We start from the raw sequence: 17535 nt of genomic DNA, 5'->3' as shown, positions 1-17535 counted from the left end.
AATGAATAGTATTTTAGAAATTTGGAGTATGAGATACTGATGAAACACCATGTAAAAATATCCCTTAGGCAGTTAGATTTATGTGATTGCAGTTCAGAGTAAAAGTCAGAGCTATACACATAAATTCAGGACTCAACGGAATGTAGGGCATCATTAAAGCTGTGGTTTAGTTTGCCAGAGAATGAGAAGAAAAAGGGCAGAGGGTACAATTTTGGGAAGCTCTAATATTCATGACACAAACAGAGGAAGGCTAAAAAGAAATGATCAAAGAAATAGGAGAATTAGAAGAGTGGGTGATTTTTACTCTTAGGGCATTCCCAATATACTTAGGTGAAATCATGTTCATTAATAAAAGAAAAAAGAAAGAGAATAAGGAACAGGAGGGTGAAGGGAAGAGGGAAACCAATTTTACTTGACTTCACTCATTTCAGTTTTCATTTTTATGACAGTACTTATACCGTATATCATAGAGGATTTTCATATTTACATCATAATTTGGGAGATGCCTACCTCAAAAATTGTTTTGACATGAAAAGCCAGGAAATCTCATATGACATAAAAATAGGCATGCTGGACTACTCTTTATATCATCAAAAGGGGAAAAAATAAGTGGTGTTTGCTGTCTGAAATTTAAATAGAAAATTGAGCAATTTTGATTATTGATAATATTTTAATTGTCTTAGGTAATTTTTTTTTACCAGAGTCAGGTCAACTGGACTTTTTACAACCATCTAAGGGACACTTTTCGTATTTAAGCAGCTCAGTTCTGCTTCTTCAGAAATATACTTAGCCATCAACTGGAAAGCCACTCTCTAAAAATGTAGTACTATGTGGAGAAATAATTCATAGACCTTCTTTCCAATCTCTTCCCTATATACCCCGTAATGAAGTCACTCTTCCTTGAAGGATCTTAGACTTCACACCAGAACGCTGGCTATGAAATCAGCGTCCACGGAATGATCAGGCCTCATAAAAGTCAGTGAGATGATGTGGACATTTCCACCCCCAGCACAGAATTGAAGTTTTATAAGATGGTGGTAAAGATGCAGATGTGAATGCCTATAAGATTGTGTAAAGATGCAGGTGCGAATGCCTGTCCTTACAGAAAGAGGGCGTGATAGAGAAAAAGGCACTGAGAGAGAATGGTCACCTTTACCCTCTGTGCCACACGGGAGCTTAACTAGCTGATTGCCTACTTGGCTCTTGAGCATTTCCAGTGAAGGCAGTTCCGAAGGCTGCCATGGTGATGTTCATTGGGGCGTATTTCTTTAAGGTCTAGATTCCCCTGGAATTTTTGGTCCATTGACCTTTCAATTCCTTGGTCCTCTTTGCTTTCCTTATATAATTCAATAATATCTTTATTCACATTGAGTCAGGTTATCACATTGACTTTGTGACCAAATGGAATGATATAAAATATGCTGTGTGCTCATAATGCATTGATTCATATTTCCCTAGTTTTCAATTCCACAATGAGATGCTTTGATTTACTATTTATTTGGGGAGTATAACAGGAAGAACTGAGGATTTTAACAATCTTGTGAAGCCTAGTACAAACATATTGGCATTATTGAAGGAATATTTAAATAGAAAATATTATATTGCTTCTAATTGCTTCCTCCAGATCAGCCTGGAAACTCGGTGTCAACAATATAATTTAGCTGTTACTGAAATATTGCCACTTGACTTTTCACTGCATGCTGCTTCATTTGTGTTAAACGTGTCTTAAATAATGGGCTAATGTGTACCCTTTTAAATAATATTTGCTTAAATTCAGTTTACCGGTTTGTCTTTTTTTAAACATGTTTTTATTGATTTCAGAGAGGAAGGGAGAGGGGGAGAGAGAGATAGAACTATGAATGTTAAGAGAGAATCATTGATATGCTGCCTTCTGCATGCCCTCCACTGGGGATCAAGCCCACAATCTGGCATATGCCCTGACCAGGAATCAAAACGTGACCTCCTGGTTCATAGGTCAATGCTCAAGTACTGAGCCACACCACCCAGCCTACCTTTGGGGGATCTGCGAGTAAAGTTTCCATCACCATTCTCTTTGTCTTTTAATGAAGAAATATTTTTATAGTGATTCTGAAAATACTTAGGAAGAAAATTTCTAATTGTGACTTGTGCTAATAGAGCTATTAACAAGGTCATATAGAAAAAATAAAGAAGTTATTTTAAATTGTGGTTCTAGCTGTGTTTTTCATAGTAATAAAAACTGCTAAATAAATATTAAGTTCTACAGCATATTCAGGGATAATAATTAAAATATTTATCAAACAGGGAGGTAAGGTTACTGCCCTGTGGGAATGGGCCCTGGCCTTGGGTCAGGAGCAAGGCCCTGAGGGCTCCTGGTACAGGTGTTAACCCTTTAGGTGCTGGGCTATCAATCAGTCAGGGTGCTAGGATGGAGCCACAGCTGCAGGGGAGCATTGGAAGGCTTAGGACAGCAGCCATAGAGCAGCCATATAACAGTAGTTTATTTCAGCCCCATGTACATCTGAGATTGTAGGGGACATTTTTGTTGGGCGTTTGTTGAGACTGCAGTAGTATAAAATCACATCCCACTCTTCCAAGCTGTTCATCTGTAAGTCTTCTGGGTATTTTATCGAGGACTCAGAGTGGTGTCGCTGAGTCAGTGGATCTTGTCCATTGGACAGAACGTGCCCTGAAATGCATGGGGTCATCTATATGGGCCAGTTCTTGTCTTACTATTGTATCCCCAGCACCTAGACTTTCTTGACAGATTATCTATCTATCTATCTATCTATCTATCTATCTATCTATCTATCTATCTATATACTAGTGGCCCGGTGCACGAAATTCATGCACAGGGTGTGTGTGTGTGTGTGTGTGTGTGTCCCTCAGCCTGGCCTGCACCCCCTCCAATCTGGGACCCCTTGAAGGATGTCCTACTGCTGGTTTACAGGGATCGGGCCTAAACTGGCAGTCGGACATCCCTCTCGCAGTCTGGGACTGCTGGCTCCTAACCACTCGCCTGCCTGCCTGCCTGATTGCCCCTAACCACTCTGCCTGCCAGCCTGCTCGCCCCCAACTGTCCCCCGTGCCAGTGTGTTTGCCCCCAACTGCCTCCCCCTGCCAGCCTGCTCACCCCCACCTTCCCTTCCCACTGGCCTGCTTGCCCCCAACTGCACTCCTGCTGGCCTGCTGGCCTGATAACCTCCAACTGACCCCCACTGATGGCCTGCTTGCCCCCAACTGCCCCCCCCCCGCTGGTTTACTTACCCCCAACAGCCCTGCCCCCCAACAGCCTGATCACCCACAACTGCTGTCCCATCCTGGTCTGATTACCCACATCTGCCCTCCCCTCTTGGTCTTTAACTGCCTCTACCTCAGCCCCCGCCTCTACCATGGCTTTGTCCAGAAGAACATCCAGAAGGTCTCCTGGAAGGTCTCCCAGTCTAATTAGCATATTACCCTTTTATTAGTATAGATATATAAAAGTGTAATGATGTGCAATGACCACTGGGGGGTCAGACACTCAACACAGGAGCTGCCCCCAGCCCTCTGGCCCTGATCACCTGATGGGCCTGCCTGCCAATCTCTTGTCCCTGCCCCTGGCCAGCAGGCTCCGATCACCTGATGGGGACCAGGGGACCAGGGGTGGGTGGTGGTGGATGCGGGCGGTGCCAGGGCCCTGATCACCCCGTTGGTCATCCCACACACAGAGGGCAATCGTGGTGGCGGTGGCAGGAGGTGGGGCCGGCTGCTGGCAGCTGGGGAAGATCGGCCCTGATCTCAGGCCAGGCCTAGGGACCCTACCCATGCATAAATTTTGTGCGCCAGGCCTCTAATAAGGAATGAACGAATGATTGGAGGTGAATATCAGGCTATTTCAAGATGTAAGTTTTCTTATTCAGATTTGGTAAGGCTCACAGATTAGCAGACAGTTGCTATTGGAAATACAATTCGTTAGTCACATTCCCCAGAGGAGAGGGCACATTACTCCATGGAGGGGCCACACAGGGAAGCACCTGAGCCGGTTGGGAGGTGAGGGAGTGAGGAGGAAACATAGGCAAGAGCCTTTATTTTGGTTTCACTGGGAAAGAGTAAGTGAGGCAGGGTGAACAGGCTTAGAATTGTTTAGTCTGAATAATTCCAGTGGGCTCCAGGTGTAGGGGCTGTCTGGTACCCAGCAATGGAGCGATTAGGGCCAAGGAATAGTTATGATCCTCAAACGAGGTGATGGGGGTATGGACTTTGGGCTGATTAGTAGGCAGATGAAAGGCATGCTCATAGGCTAGTCACCTACCATCTCTAGAAACTGGCTAGCCCTGAAAGGGGCAGTCTCTCCAGGACCACCAGGGCCCCTGATGTCAAAGCATGAGAAACACAGAAATTTTAAAAAATGTATCATCAAGACACTGGCCACACTTGGAAAATGGTGTGAATATTCCTTTTATTCTTTTTATTTATTTATTTATTTATTTATTTATTTATTTATTTATTTAAAAATATATTTTATTGATTTTTTTTTTTTAAAGAGGAAGGAAGAGAGATAGAGAGTTAGAAACATCAATGAGAGAGAAACATCGATCAGCTGCCTCCTGCACACTGCCCACTGGGGATGTGCCCGCAACCAAGGTACATGCCCTTGATTGGAATCGAACCTGGGACCTTTCAGTCTGCAGGCCGATGCTCTATCCACTGAGCCAAACCAGTCAGGGCTCCTTTTATTCTTAAAAGTCTGATGTAGGCAAGCAGAGATGTTTTCTTTCTCTTTGCTTTCCACATTTTTTTTAAACCTACGAGTACTTGTGTAAAAGTGTTTACTGATAATAGCTATAGCTAAGATGTATTAAACCCTTACTCTGTGTTTTGCACTAGCATAAGAACTTTACATGCATCAATCCAATTAGTGTCCACAACATCCCATGCAGAGTGTACAGTTCATATTCTCATTGTGTGCATGAGGAAGTAGGAGCCTTGAGAAATTACATAACTTATCAAGGTCACATAGAGTGGCTATGTGACACTCTTATTCTCTGTGCTGTTCTCTGTCTCCCATTCATTTTATTCCAGATATTTGCTTGTGCGTCTGTTGATGCAGCTAGTTTTGGCAGTGTGATGGGCATTTGGCATGACCTCTGCAGTTCTTCTCACCTGTGTGGCGCCATCAGAGAGCAGGCACCACATAAACCTTTGGGGGAATCTGTGAGGAAAGCTTCCATCACCGTTCTCTTTAATTTTTGAGTAGACTGATCAGCAGCCTGTAGTCTGGTGATGGTGGAGGAGCTGTCCTGGGGGAAGGAAGACCTTTTTTTATGACTTCCTGTTCTTTACTTGACATTCTCTGAGAATGGAACTTGGGAAGAAGGAAATGTGTGACTCTGCAAATAATTATTTCTGCTTTGTGGCATTTGTGCCTTATTTAACCTGAGTGCCACAGATGCTTTCTTTGCAGGACATGGCCTTTAGAAAGAAGTATGTGAGATGTGTCCTGGGGAAACTGAAATGAATGTGAAGAATGTGTTTCAACCCAGGAATGCTAACGGGAGAGACAGAGCACCCACACTTGTCATATGGTGACTTTCCTGATTGTCTGTTCTGCTTTGTCTTCCCAGCTTGTCACCAATCCTGTTTCGGGTGTGCAGGGCAGAGCCCGCATAACTGCACAGCCTGCTGGCCTTCCCATGTGCTGATGGAGGGGCAGTGCCTCTCCCAGTGCCCGGATGGGTACTTTAACCAGGAAGGCAGCTGTACAGGTGAGTGTGTGATATGCTAGGGCATATTCTCTGTGCCCCTGTTTTGTCTTCATAATGTGGCCAGACACTGTAATTAGAAACATTGTCATACCCATGGGACTAAGGGCTGGGTTGTAAATCCCTATCTTGAACTTGTAGGAGTAAAAGGAACAAGAGAAATTCAGTTCTTCCATTAAGGAAGCATGGAGGAAGTGATGAATTAGAACCAGCTTACCCTGTGCATATAGTGAGGGATGGGTGTGATGGCAGGCATCCCGGAGACAAAGTACTCAGGCTCCAAGGCATCTGTGTAGGATTGGGCATTTGGTGTGACCTCTGCAGTTCTCAGCCCCACTTTCCCTGGCTACAGCCTAATAAAGCAAAGGTAAGGAGGGTGGTGGCGGCGGGGGGGCATCTGTAATACTCTCAACAATAAAGATTTTTTAAAAAAATCTATATATATAAAGAGCCAGGGTCTGTAATGACCAAGGCTCGACTGAACACCGGCTTAGCGACCTAGCACTGACTGCTGAGGGGGCTGCCTGATCACCCCTAACTGCCTCTGCCTGCCTGATCGCGATCTGAGAGAGGCCCACAGAGAGAGAGGCAGGGTCTGATCCCCAGCCTCCATGGCAGCTGTTGATCAGCAGTTGCCTCTCTCTCTCCCGGCTTTGCCAACTGTCATGCCTCTGTTTCTCTCCGGGCCTCCTCGGGGGCTGCTGATCAGCTTCGCCTCTTTGATCAGGCCCAGAGATAGGCCCAGAGATGCTGACTGGCATAGAAACAGACCAATCAGAACTAAATCTGGGTGAAGTGTGAGGAGCCAATGGTTGCCTAGGAGGTGGAGCTTTTGATGCTGACTGACATAGCAACTGACCAATCAGAACCTAATCTGGGTGAACTGTGAAGGCAGAACCTAAGGTGGGGGCTGAGTAGGGGTTTTAAGGGCAACAGCTGTTTGAGGTAAGGTGTAAGAAAGCAGTTCAATTTTTCATGACCGGTTTGGTAGTATAGTGCATATGGCTGGCTATCAGTCTAGTTATAGGGATTATGTGTTTTTGTCTGCCAAGAGCATCTTCTCCTGCTGAAAAAGGCTCCCCTCCCCCCCCCCATTTAAACAATTCTATGCTATATAATCTATACTACTAAAAGGGTAATATGCTAATTAGACCAGGTCGACTGGCCATCTTCCAGACGTCCGACTTCCTTCCAGACAAAGCCATGGTGGTGGGGGCAGAGGCAGAGGCAGTTAGGGGCAATCAGGCCAGCAGGGGAGGGCAGTTGGGGGCGAGATCAGGCCGGTAGGGGATGGCAGTTAGGGGTGACATCAGGCTGGCAGGGGAAGGCAGTTGGGGGTGAGATCAGGCCGGCAGGGGAGGGCAGTTAGGGGCGATCAGGCAGGCAGGCAGAGGCAGTTAGGGGTGATCAGGCAGGCAGGCAGGTGAGTGGTTAGAAGCCAGCAGTCCCAGATTGCAAGAGGGATGTCCCACTGCTGGTTTAGGCCCTATCCCAGCAGTCAGACATCCCCAGAGGGGTCCCAGATTGGAGAAGGTGCAGGCTGGGCACTGGGCCCCTAGTAAAATAAAATAAAGCAAAGGGAGAGAGAGGTATTTATTTTTTCCTTGACAGGTCAGTCCCATATGTTTTTTAGAGCACTTTCATGTCTCAGTGACAGAGTCTAGAAATTACTAGTTGAGATTAGTGCAGGGATTTTATTGGAATTGACAAAATGCTAAAATGGAAGTACCTCATTGTAGCACTGTGCTTTCTTGTATCTACAGGGGGAAAAGAAGACTAAACACATTCTATCATGATGACTGTTTTATTTCTAATAATACACTTGTTGACACCAGCTTATAGGGAAAAGCCCACTGTTATGAAATTGTATTACATGTATTTCTAGAGTCAGAAAACACGTAGTAAATTTGTAAAATATTTTTAAAATAAATTAATACTTTTAAGATTCCTCTAGCCTCAAACTCCAAAGAAGAAATTTAATGTGAACACCGATTTAGATGATTGAAGATCAATATGATATTTCTTCTGAAATTTTCTTCTTCCAAGTACCTTTTTAATCTCCCCAGGCCCCTGATGGGTTGCTTTCCTTTAAACTCTCTATCACGCTCAGAGGGGAGTGTTTCTGGTTTGTCATTGGTGGTGTCCTTGAAGACCATTGTCTGTCCTGCGCTTTCACACTAGCCCAGTGGTTTGTGTGTGAGAAGTGGTTTGGGGAGTAAAGTCTGAGTAGCTCTAACTCCTCTCTGCCTGTGCCTCTGCCTGCTTGAAGCCAGCGGGTGGATGGTACCATAAGCGCCAGGGCCACCAGGTCACTGGAAATATTCTGGTGGGGAGGCAACTCGGCAGGTGGAAACCATCTTGAGAACACTAGTATCTCTGGGATGGGCGTTTTCAAAGTTCAGAGCCTCAGGAATGTAGAAGGGGTGCTGTTTAATGCAAGCCTTCTAATCAGCAGTTCATTTTCTTGCTTGCTTGTCTTTTTAAAATATATATATAACTCCTTATCTTCTTTTGGTCTCTTGCCAGAAGAAGTGAGAAGCAGGTGATTTTATTTGAAATCCGTGCCTTTGCTTTTCACCAGCTCTGTGCCAGAAGGGAATTCTTTGTCATCAGTTCCAGCAAGTGCTACCCAGCTCCCCTCCTCTTGGAACCAGACATGCTTAGACCTCCTGGTCCTTGGCAGAGAGATCCTCACATCTCCTTCTCTGCGCTCACTCCTGCTGCTGCCTTGGCAGTGCGCACGCAGCTGCAGCTGCAACCTGCTTTTATTCCTTGCCATCCTTATCTTCATTGCCCACACCTACTGTGATTCACTTGGTTTTCTTCCAGTGTAGTGCTTTTGTTAATTTGGTGGTTTTTCTGGGGAACACATAGCTTTGACATGATTTTGTCTAAGGAATTGAACTTCAAACGCAGCTCATGATAACCTCCAGGAAGAGGGCTTTTTCTGTTCTCTGTACTTTAATGGAGTATTGCTACCAAAACAGGCATCCAAGTTGTGCCATCTGACTCTAGTGAGAAGGTTCAGTATCCATTGCTGTGCAAGGTTTCCCCTTTGTCTGTCAGGAGTTTGTGAGAAGCAAAGTCTCTCTCTCTTCCCCGCCTTGCTGCCTTTGAATCTGGATATTTTGGGGCAGGGGAGTCTTACCACTCACTTTTTTTTTTTTTGTCACTTTGATCTTCACTTCCTTATTTCCGTAGATGGGGATGGTCATGCTGGCCCCCTTAGAATGTGTGGCCAATTACTCGAATCTTTATGGTTCTAGATTTCATGTTCTATTCATGGATGGCATTTTCATTGACTCCAAAAATGCACTCTCTTGGTCAGGCCTAAGGATACACCAGGCTTGATCAGGAATCTTCAAGAGATGAGTAGTGTTGCCTGACCAGTGTTGCTCAGTGGTTGAGCATCGACCTATGAACCAGGAGGTCCCAGTCAGGGCACATGCCTGGTTTCTGGCTTGATCCCCAGTAGGGGGGTGCAGAAGGCATCCAATCAATGATTCTCATCATTGATGTTTCTCTCTCTCTCTCCCTTCTCTCTGAAATTAGTAAAATATATATATATATAAATATATATATATATTATTATAATTTTTTTTTTTTTTTTTTTAAAGAAAAAGAAAGAAAAGATGAGCAGTATTTGAGTTCTGTTCTGAATATAATTTGTGGAGTTCATAAAATATTTCATGTATTTACATGCTGAGCTGCTAATTCCCATCCTGGTTCTTGTTTTTCCCCCTAGAATGCCACCCCACCTGCAGGCAGTGCCATGGCCCATCTGAATCTGACTGCATTTCCTGTCACCCTCATGTCACTATTAATGGTGGACACTGCAGGACCAGCTGCAAGGATGAGCAGTTCCTCAACCTCGTGGGGTACTGTGCTGGTGAGTGATACCTCCTCAGAGTCTCAGGACCACTGCCAAAGGCTGGCGGGTCTTCATTCCAGGCTTTAAAGGCTTTTGTACCTGTTTATCAGCTGAGGAAGAGCTCTTTTCTCAGGAGACATTTATTTCACGTCTGGGAACTTATTTCACTGCTTCCTAGCAGACGTTTAGTAAATAATAGTGGATTCAAATGGAATCATCTAATAATACTCTTGCAATTTTTGAAAGAACTTAGAGTCTCATATGAATGAAGATTGAAATCATGATAATAGTATCGTCTATGCACGTGGCACACTTTGGCTTACAATAGCAAAACGTATTTTCAACACAATCTCTCTGAAGACTGTCCCCCTCTTGTCTACACTATCTCCTGGCTCTTGCTATGGAGAACCTTTGCCATCAGCTCCAGCACCAAAATTTAGAGAAATTAACCCAAAAGTAAATCAGTTGCCTCAGGAGTTGGGATTATTCCTCCTCATTTAGAACCCAGATCTCAAAAAGAAATGTTAGGAGAACAGCATGGAATTTGGATAATGATGAAGGAGCCATACAGTGTTTGTAGTCATCCATTCATTCATGTAGCAAGTATCTTTGAAAGTCTACTAATGGCCAGATGCTCAGAATACAAAAATAACTTTAAAAAAATGCTGAATAAGACAAGGACTCTGTCCCCAGAGAGCTAATAGTCTAGAAAGAGTAAATTATAGGCTAGTGGGTCATTATTTATTTCCTGACCCATTTTTCTCAAGTTAAGAGAAATGTGAAGAGATTTGCTTGTGCAGCTGTTGTTACAGCTCTGAAGGACTTGCCTGAGAGGCATTCTGGGATGCCACTGGGCAAGTGGGAAAGATGAGAAAGCCAGAATCTGGTTGGATGCATGCTAGAGGGATTGACTTGGCTGTAGAGCTTGTCCCTGGACAGTAGGAGGTATGGCTGAGTGTCTAGATCATAGCATGAACAGGCACATTCAGTCTGGGATAGCATTGATATTTCAGTTGTCAAGTTTGATGGTGGGGGCACAGCAAGTCAAGGGTAGTGCTCCAAGTATAGCCGATGGTGCCAGGGTCCTGGGGATTCCTTCCTTTTTGCACATGACCTTTGCTATAGACATTGGGGTCCAAAGTCTATAGAAAGACTGAGCTGTCAAGAGCAAATTTGCAACCAAAAATGCTGGAATTCAGGGCAAAAACCAGTTGTTGTATGAGTTCAGAGAAAAGAGAAGAAAAAGATATGGAAAGCATTGTGAAGGAGGTGGGACCTAAAATTCTTCCTGAAACATAGCTAGGATTACATTAGACAGAGGGAGGTCAGGCAGACTTTCTGAGTGTGGTTCCTCCAGGAGACAGGCACAGTGGAAGAGCATGTGGGCCGTTCATGGCCAGTGAGATCCAACTTGGCTGAAGAGCATGGTTTGTAGTAAGGCATAGTATATGAAACAGTTGGGAAATTTAAGTTGGAACTGAGGAATAGAAAACCCAGAATTTCAGGCCAAAAAAATTAGATGGAATTTTGTGGGCAATACAGTCATGAGAGTTTTGGAGAGGTCAGTGACTTGACTAAAATGGTGTGTTATGGGCAGGAAACGTGCACGCTGTGTGGGAGATAGACTGGAACAAGGCAAGATGAGAGTCAGAGAGAGGAGTTAGAAGGTAGAATCTTCATTATGCTTTTCTATTTCCAACCTATTCAGTGTGTGCACCTTGAAATTTTATGCTGGGGAAATTTAAAAAATAAATGTTTATATAAGGAGATTGGAAACATTTAATTTTTAATGAGCTTTGTTCTCTCCAATGTCCAGAGCTCTCTTTGAGAGTAAATTAAGTGATTAGGAGTACATTAATTTTTTAAGGTTAATAGGGGACCATTAGAATAAAGAACCATAGCCCTGGCCAGCTTGCTCAGTGGTTAGAGCATTGGCCTGCGAACTGAAGGGTCTCGGGTTTGATTCCGATCAAGGGCATGTACCTGGGTTGCAGATTCCCCACCCACGTTGGGGTCATGCAGGAAGCAACCAATTGATATGGCTCTCTCACATCTATGTTTCCCTCTCTCCCCCTTCCCCGTTCCTTCCACTTTCTCTAAAATCAATGGAAAAAAATACCCTCTAGAGAGGATTAAAAAACCCCCAGCAATGAATAAAGAATCATGGGACTAGGCTATATAACTCTAGAAATCCCTAGCCTTAGAAGAGCAGGTCCGCTAACATAGCTTGAATGTCAAACAGTCAAGAGACAAACCTTGACTGTCCTTGGCATTAGGTATATTGAGTATTGGTTTTAAATAAGATAACCATTGTCCAGTGCTTGGATATCCTTTGTTGAATAGAGACAGGTGTATGAGTGTCTAGTATAAAAAAATTTGACCAGTAATTTCAATTGTTGATCCTTCAGAGAAGTGTATTGATCTCAAAGTTTACTTTTTCAATAAATATATATCATTTCCAAAACAACTACCACTTCTCTCTGTAGCATTGTAATGCATTTGTTCATTTACTGCTTAATCAAATATTTATTAAGCACACGCTTCATGCCAGGCACAGTGCTTGGCTCTAGGGATACAGATATGAATAAGATATAATGCTTGCATTCAAGAAACATAGAGTGTAAGAACGAAGGGGATGTGTGTTGAATATGATATTGCTGTGGATATGAGATAAGCATGTGGGACAGGACTCCAACTCAGACCAGAGGGTATGTGTGTGTGTATATATAGAGTGGATATAGAAGGCTTTCTAGAACATTTCATAACCCTGAGATGATTTTTAAATATTGAGAGGAGTTTGGAGATTTAGAAAGAAGAACATTCCAGAAAATGGTCCAAAGAATATTATATCTTCAGCCGAAACCGGTTTGGCTCAGTGGATAGAGCGTCGGCCTGCGGACTCAAGGGTCCCAGGTTCGATTCTGGTCAAGGGCACATACCTTGGTTGTGGGCACATCCCCAGTGGCAGGTGTGCAGGAGGCAGCTGATTGATGTTTCTCTCTCATCGATGTTTCTAACTCTTTATCCCTCTCCCTTCCTCTCTGTAAAAAATCAATAAAATATATTTTAAAATAAATAAATAATACTGATGTTAAACAATTGTTTAAAAAAAAAAAGAATATTATATCTTCAGGCACCAACAAAGAGTTAAGTAGAATGCCAGGCCCTAGCATGGGAGTTGTGGGACTTGAAGCAGAAGGAAGCAGAACCAGTTCATGAGGCCATTGTGTTTTCTGTGTAAGGAGGACATACTTTGTTATCAAGGCTGTGGGGATCTCTTGAAGGTTTTAAGACATTATGGAGGCTGCTGTTTTGTGGGCACAAATGGTCAAATAGTGGCGATTTCATATGGTTCAACCTAAAACAGTGCCCCTCCTTATCTGTGGGGGAGGCATTCCAAGACCCCCAGTGGGTTGTACCAAACCATGGATAGTACTGAACCATATATATATATGGAAAAATCTTTGGAAATCCCTAAGTGATGTTAACATGTTGAACAAAAATCTTTGGAAATCCCTAAGTGATGTTAACATGTTGAACAATATATATAATGTTTTTTCTTATAAATACATACCTTTCATTTAAAGAAAGTGCTGTAAGGCTTCTCTTTGGCATATCCCAATTGCCAGCATCACTACTCATGCTGTTTGGAGCCATCATTAAGTAAAATTTGGGTTACTTGAACACAAGACACTGCAATACTACAACAGTCCATCTGATAACCCAGATGGCTACTAAGTGACTACGGGGCAGGTAACATATAGAACATGGATATGCTAGACAAAAGGATGGTTCACATTCCCAAAGGGACCGTGTGGAATGGGCGAGACGGTGTTGAATGGCACAAGACTTCATCATGTTACTCAGAAAGTCATGCTATTTAAAATTTATAAATTGTTTATTTCTGGAACTTTCCAGTTAATATTTTTGAACAGGGATTAACCAAAGGTAACTGAAACCATGGAAAGCAGAATTGTGGATAAGGGGAGCTTACTGGAGAAGCAACAGAAATTGCTGATCTCTTAACCCTGGGGGCTGAAGGAGAAGGAGTTTGGGGGATGATTTTCTGATTTCTGATCAAGTAAATTCAAGGAATGAGAGTACCATCTACCAGTGGCCAGAATAGGAAGATAAGATATTTGAATTTAGACACGTTGAATATGGGGTGACTGTTGGACATCCAGGGAGAGCTGTCCAGGAGGAGGTTGAAGACCCAAGTTAACAGGTGTTTTACTGGAACCACCAGGAGCTCATCTGCTATCTTTCTTTTACCCTGAACCTAAGGTGCTAGAATGTTTCTTTCTTTTAACTGAAGTCTTGCTTTAGTCAGGTCAGAGTTAACCTCATGGAACATTTCAATGACTTTTATCTAAACTCAGGAAGTTGTTAGGAAGAGTCCGGTGATGGTCAGCAAAGCAGAAGAAAATCCTCCCCAGGCAGTGCCATCCAGGGAATGTATTTTCATCATCCTTGGGGAGTTCTGGCACAGTGAACGCCCCGGGGAAGGACCCTGTCTGCTCCCTCTATCACGTGTGAGATTTGCATGGTGGTGGGATTTACTCACAGGATTTATATCTATCTGAGCTGCACCTCTGATCATCATCACAGACCTCTTAATTGCACTTGGCTGTTTAAGAAAGAAAATTACATCTAATCTATCACACAGACAAGAATAAACATATCCTGGGAACAGGTCCAATAACCTTAATGTGGTTATCACATACAGAGATGTCATATGTATGGGGATATTTTTTCCCTTTAAGTCTATCAAAGCAAATATACAGTTTGTGAGATTTACTAGTAGACCAGGACTGAAGGTTTTCAATAGAGATAAATGCACGGGGGTGAGAGGCAGGAGTGGATACGATTACAGCAGACATGGATAAGCATTGCAGAAGGCCAGGTTTTTTCTTCATAGTTTTTTTCTTAGAATTTTGCACACATCTCAGCAACATTATCCAAAAATTCCCAAGTCTTAGGTGCTTCCTCCTTCTGTTTTTTTTTTCCAGCTAAATATTTTCTCCTACTTATAGAAGACGATAGAAATTAAAAAGAAAGCATGAGTGAGAAATATGCAAATGCAAGAGCAAAATAGAAGAGTCTTGGACTTTGAGGCATGGCCTAGTGGAATGGCTATACTTTGAGTTCTTATGTAGAAAAGGAGATAACACTGAGACTAATACTGTAGAGAGGACGAATGGAAACTTATAAACAGCTGATTTATTAGGGTGGTGGAATCCTGGGGGATTAAAATTTTGTTTGCTTATGCAGTAATTTTTTAAATACTGATTCACTTCCTTCATAAATCTGAGCCAGTAAGCAAAAGGAGATATGTCAGTAAAGAACTACTACTCTGGGCATTTTCATATTGTAATCCATGGTACTCAAGTCCTAGGCAATGGTTAGTAGGTGTTACATGCAAAACAGATTCCTGGCTACATAAATTTGGGAACCTCTGAGTTGAATAACTTAAGCAAATTTCTTTATTGCAGGGTATCTCAGAACCTTAAATAAACAGATGTGCACTGTGAATCTCTAAGATGAAGGAGGCTGGACATCATTTCCCAAACATTTAATTGCATATCCCTCCCTTCATTTATTATAGCCTCTCACAGAGTTAACCAGTGTTTTGCAGAAAAATCTTTGGAAATCCCTAAGTGATGTTAACATGTTGAACAATTTGTTGGCACTCCCTAAAGGTAAAATGAAATCATGAACTAGTCCTCAAATTGTGTACTTCCTTCCTCCTTCCCTCCTTCCCTCCCTCCCTCCTTCTCTCCCTTCTCTCCTTCTCCTTGGTGGGCAAGCAGAGGATTTACAGAGGAGACTCTTTTGCCTACCAAGGAGCACTGAGGAGTAATCAGTAATTATCCTCCAGTGTTGGGTCTGAGAGATGTTTGCTCTCTGAACCTGCGTGAAGCCATTTGTTGACTGGTGAGAAAACCTGTTAACATTTTTCTTCCAAATCATAAAAAAAAAAAAGCCTTTTGAGCCCTTTCCATGATTTTCTCCATTTATTTTCATCATTTCTGAAAGAGAGCCCTAAAAAAAGTGGTGCAAAAGTTGAAATGCAGATTAAAAGAGCAACAAATCCTTATTTTGGAATCAGCTGCCATAACTACAATACTAAGTAATGAAAAAACAAACAAACAAAAAAAAACCCAGCTCAAGTTGAACGTAATTAAGGACCTGGGAAGGAGCCCTGTGCCAGCCAGTGTGCCAGGTCCCTGCTTCCAGACACAGTGACTTGAAGCCAGAGAGGTGAGAGCCAATTCTGTTTTACAATTCTACGTGTGGGGGAGGCGGTTGGCATTGCCCTACATCTTGCTGTAGCTGCTCCGGGGGCTGGAACTGGAAGACTACAAATGTGTAGCAGTTACTGCCTCATTCTGATTCAAAATCCTACCCATCCATCTCTCAGGGCCTGGCTCAGATTCCTTCCCTAAGAGGACCAGCTTCCTCCTGGTCTCTCCCACATTGTAATTCCTGGTGTGCTGATCATTTCTACCACTTACCTTGCACTTGTCATTGACGACCTCCTGTTCTCTGTCAGGGATTGCTTCCTGGTGTCTAATAATAGGTGACTGTTCTGAGGGCTCATTATGTAACAAGCACTGCATTAATCGCTTTGCATGCATTTTCCCATTTAATAGAAGCAATAATCCTCCAAGATAGGTACTAATTTGATCTCCATTTTATATATGAAGAAACTGACATACGGAAAGGTTGAGTAACTTGCTCAAAATGACAGAAGTTGGAAGATAGAACCAAGATTTGAACTAGAGAGTTCCACACAACAGAAATTTGTGATTTCACACTATAGAGACTTAATGGTTTTTTGATTGGTGGATTAAAAGATGGATTGATACAGACTGGTATGAAGGTGGCTTGGAGAGGCACTGTTGGGAAAAGTTGCAAGAACTCTGTTTTAAATGCTCAGGGAACTAATGTCTAGTGTAATCACCTTCTAATGCATCATAAGGTAATTATAGCAAGGATCTTTCTCCCTAGGGTGACTCATTTATTTGATTCTTATATCTTCTTTTTCATCTCCTACTTTATTCCAACTGATCCTATTCTTCTATCTCTATATATATTTTTTTCAATCTTCTTGTGTCTTTTATTTTTTTTAACACTTGCTTGTTTATTTTCCTTATCTTCTTCTTCTTCTTCTTTTTTTTTTTTTTTGCAATGCACTCTCTTTTCTTATTTCTCATTTTGTCACCCTATCTCCTTTGCTTGAACTCTGAATTGCATATCCAATCTCTCTCCCCAGGACTTTCAATGACTCTCTCTTCCTTGTTCTCCTGATTTGTGTTTTATTTAAGAGACCACCCTGTCTGCTGAAGGATGATCGAATAATTCAAGGCATTTTTTCCTTTGAACTTTCCCTTTCAGAATAAAAGAACATGACATGATTAAATTGGGCCTTCCTAAATTAAAAAGAACTTGTATTTTCTTCTTCATGTGACTTTTACTAAAACTGTCTTTCCTAGCTTTGGTAATGACAGAAAGATCTTAGCTTATAAACTCTCAACTTGGCAGAGCTCCCAATGAAGTCAGGATTGCTGTTATCTTCATAAGAACTACAGGTCAGGGCTTGCATTGCAGAGAAGGCCTTTGAGAGTCTGTGCTTAAAGAACACAGCTGAATTTAGATTCCTAAGTAATTCTTTCAGTACTAAAGAGAGCAAAACTGCAGAGGCTATATTTACCTACTTTCCTATATGTAAATCTTTGTGGTTTTAATGGGTAAAATAGTGACTTAGATGGATGCATAATCATCACTATCAATGTCAGTTCTGATCAGACCTATTGCAGATAATGTTTATTGAGCACTTACTATGTTCCAGCTCCTCACATACATGATCTCATTTAGTCCTGACTGCAACCCCAGGAGGTTGGTCCTGTGATTAATCTTATCTCCATTTTATAGCCCAAG

The 17535-nt window shown here is 42.5% G+C and overlaps 1 protein-coding gene across 1 annotated transcript in view; it reads left to right on the top strand.

Moving 5' to 3' along the window:
• Positions 1-17535, top strand: part of FRAS1 (Fraser extracellular matrix complex subunit 1) — a 440116-nt gene that overhangs the window by 242945 nt on the left and 179636 nt on the right. Inside the window, exons 19-20 of the mRNA XM_008143649.3 lie at positions 5586-5726; positions 9469-9612. Of these exons, the coding sequence (XP_008141871.2) occupies positions 5586-5726; positions 9469-9612 (285 nt within the window). The remainder of the gene's footprint in view (positions 1-5585; positions 5727-9468; positions 9613-17535) is intronic.

Source organism: Eptesicus fuscus, chromosome 2 (assembly GCF_027574615.1).
Source record: "Eptesicus fuscus isolate TK198812 chromosome 2, DD_ASM_mEF_20220401, whole genome shotgun sequence".
Taxonomy (NCBI): domain Eukaryota; kingdom Metazoa; phylum Chordata; class Mammalia; order Chiroptera; family Vespertilionidae; genus Eptesicus; species Eptesicus fuscus.
This window is presented reverse-complemented; position numbering and strand designations above follow the sequence as displayed.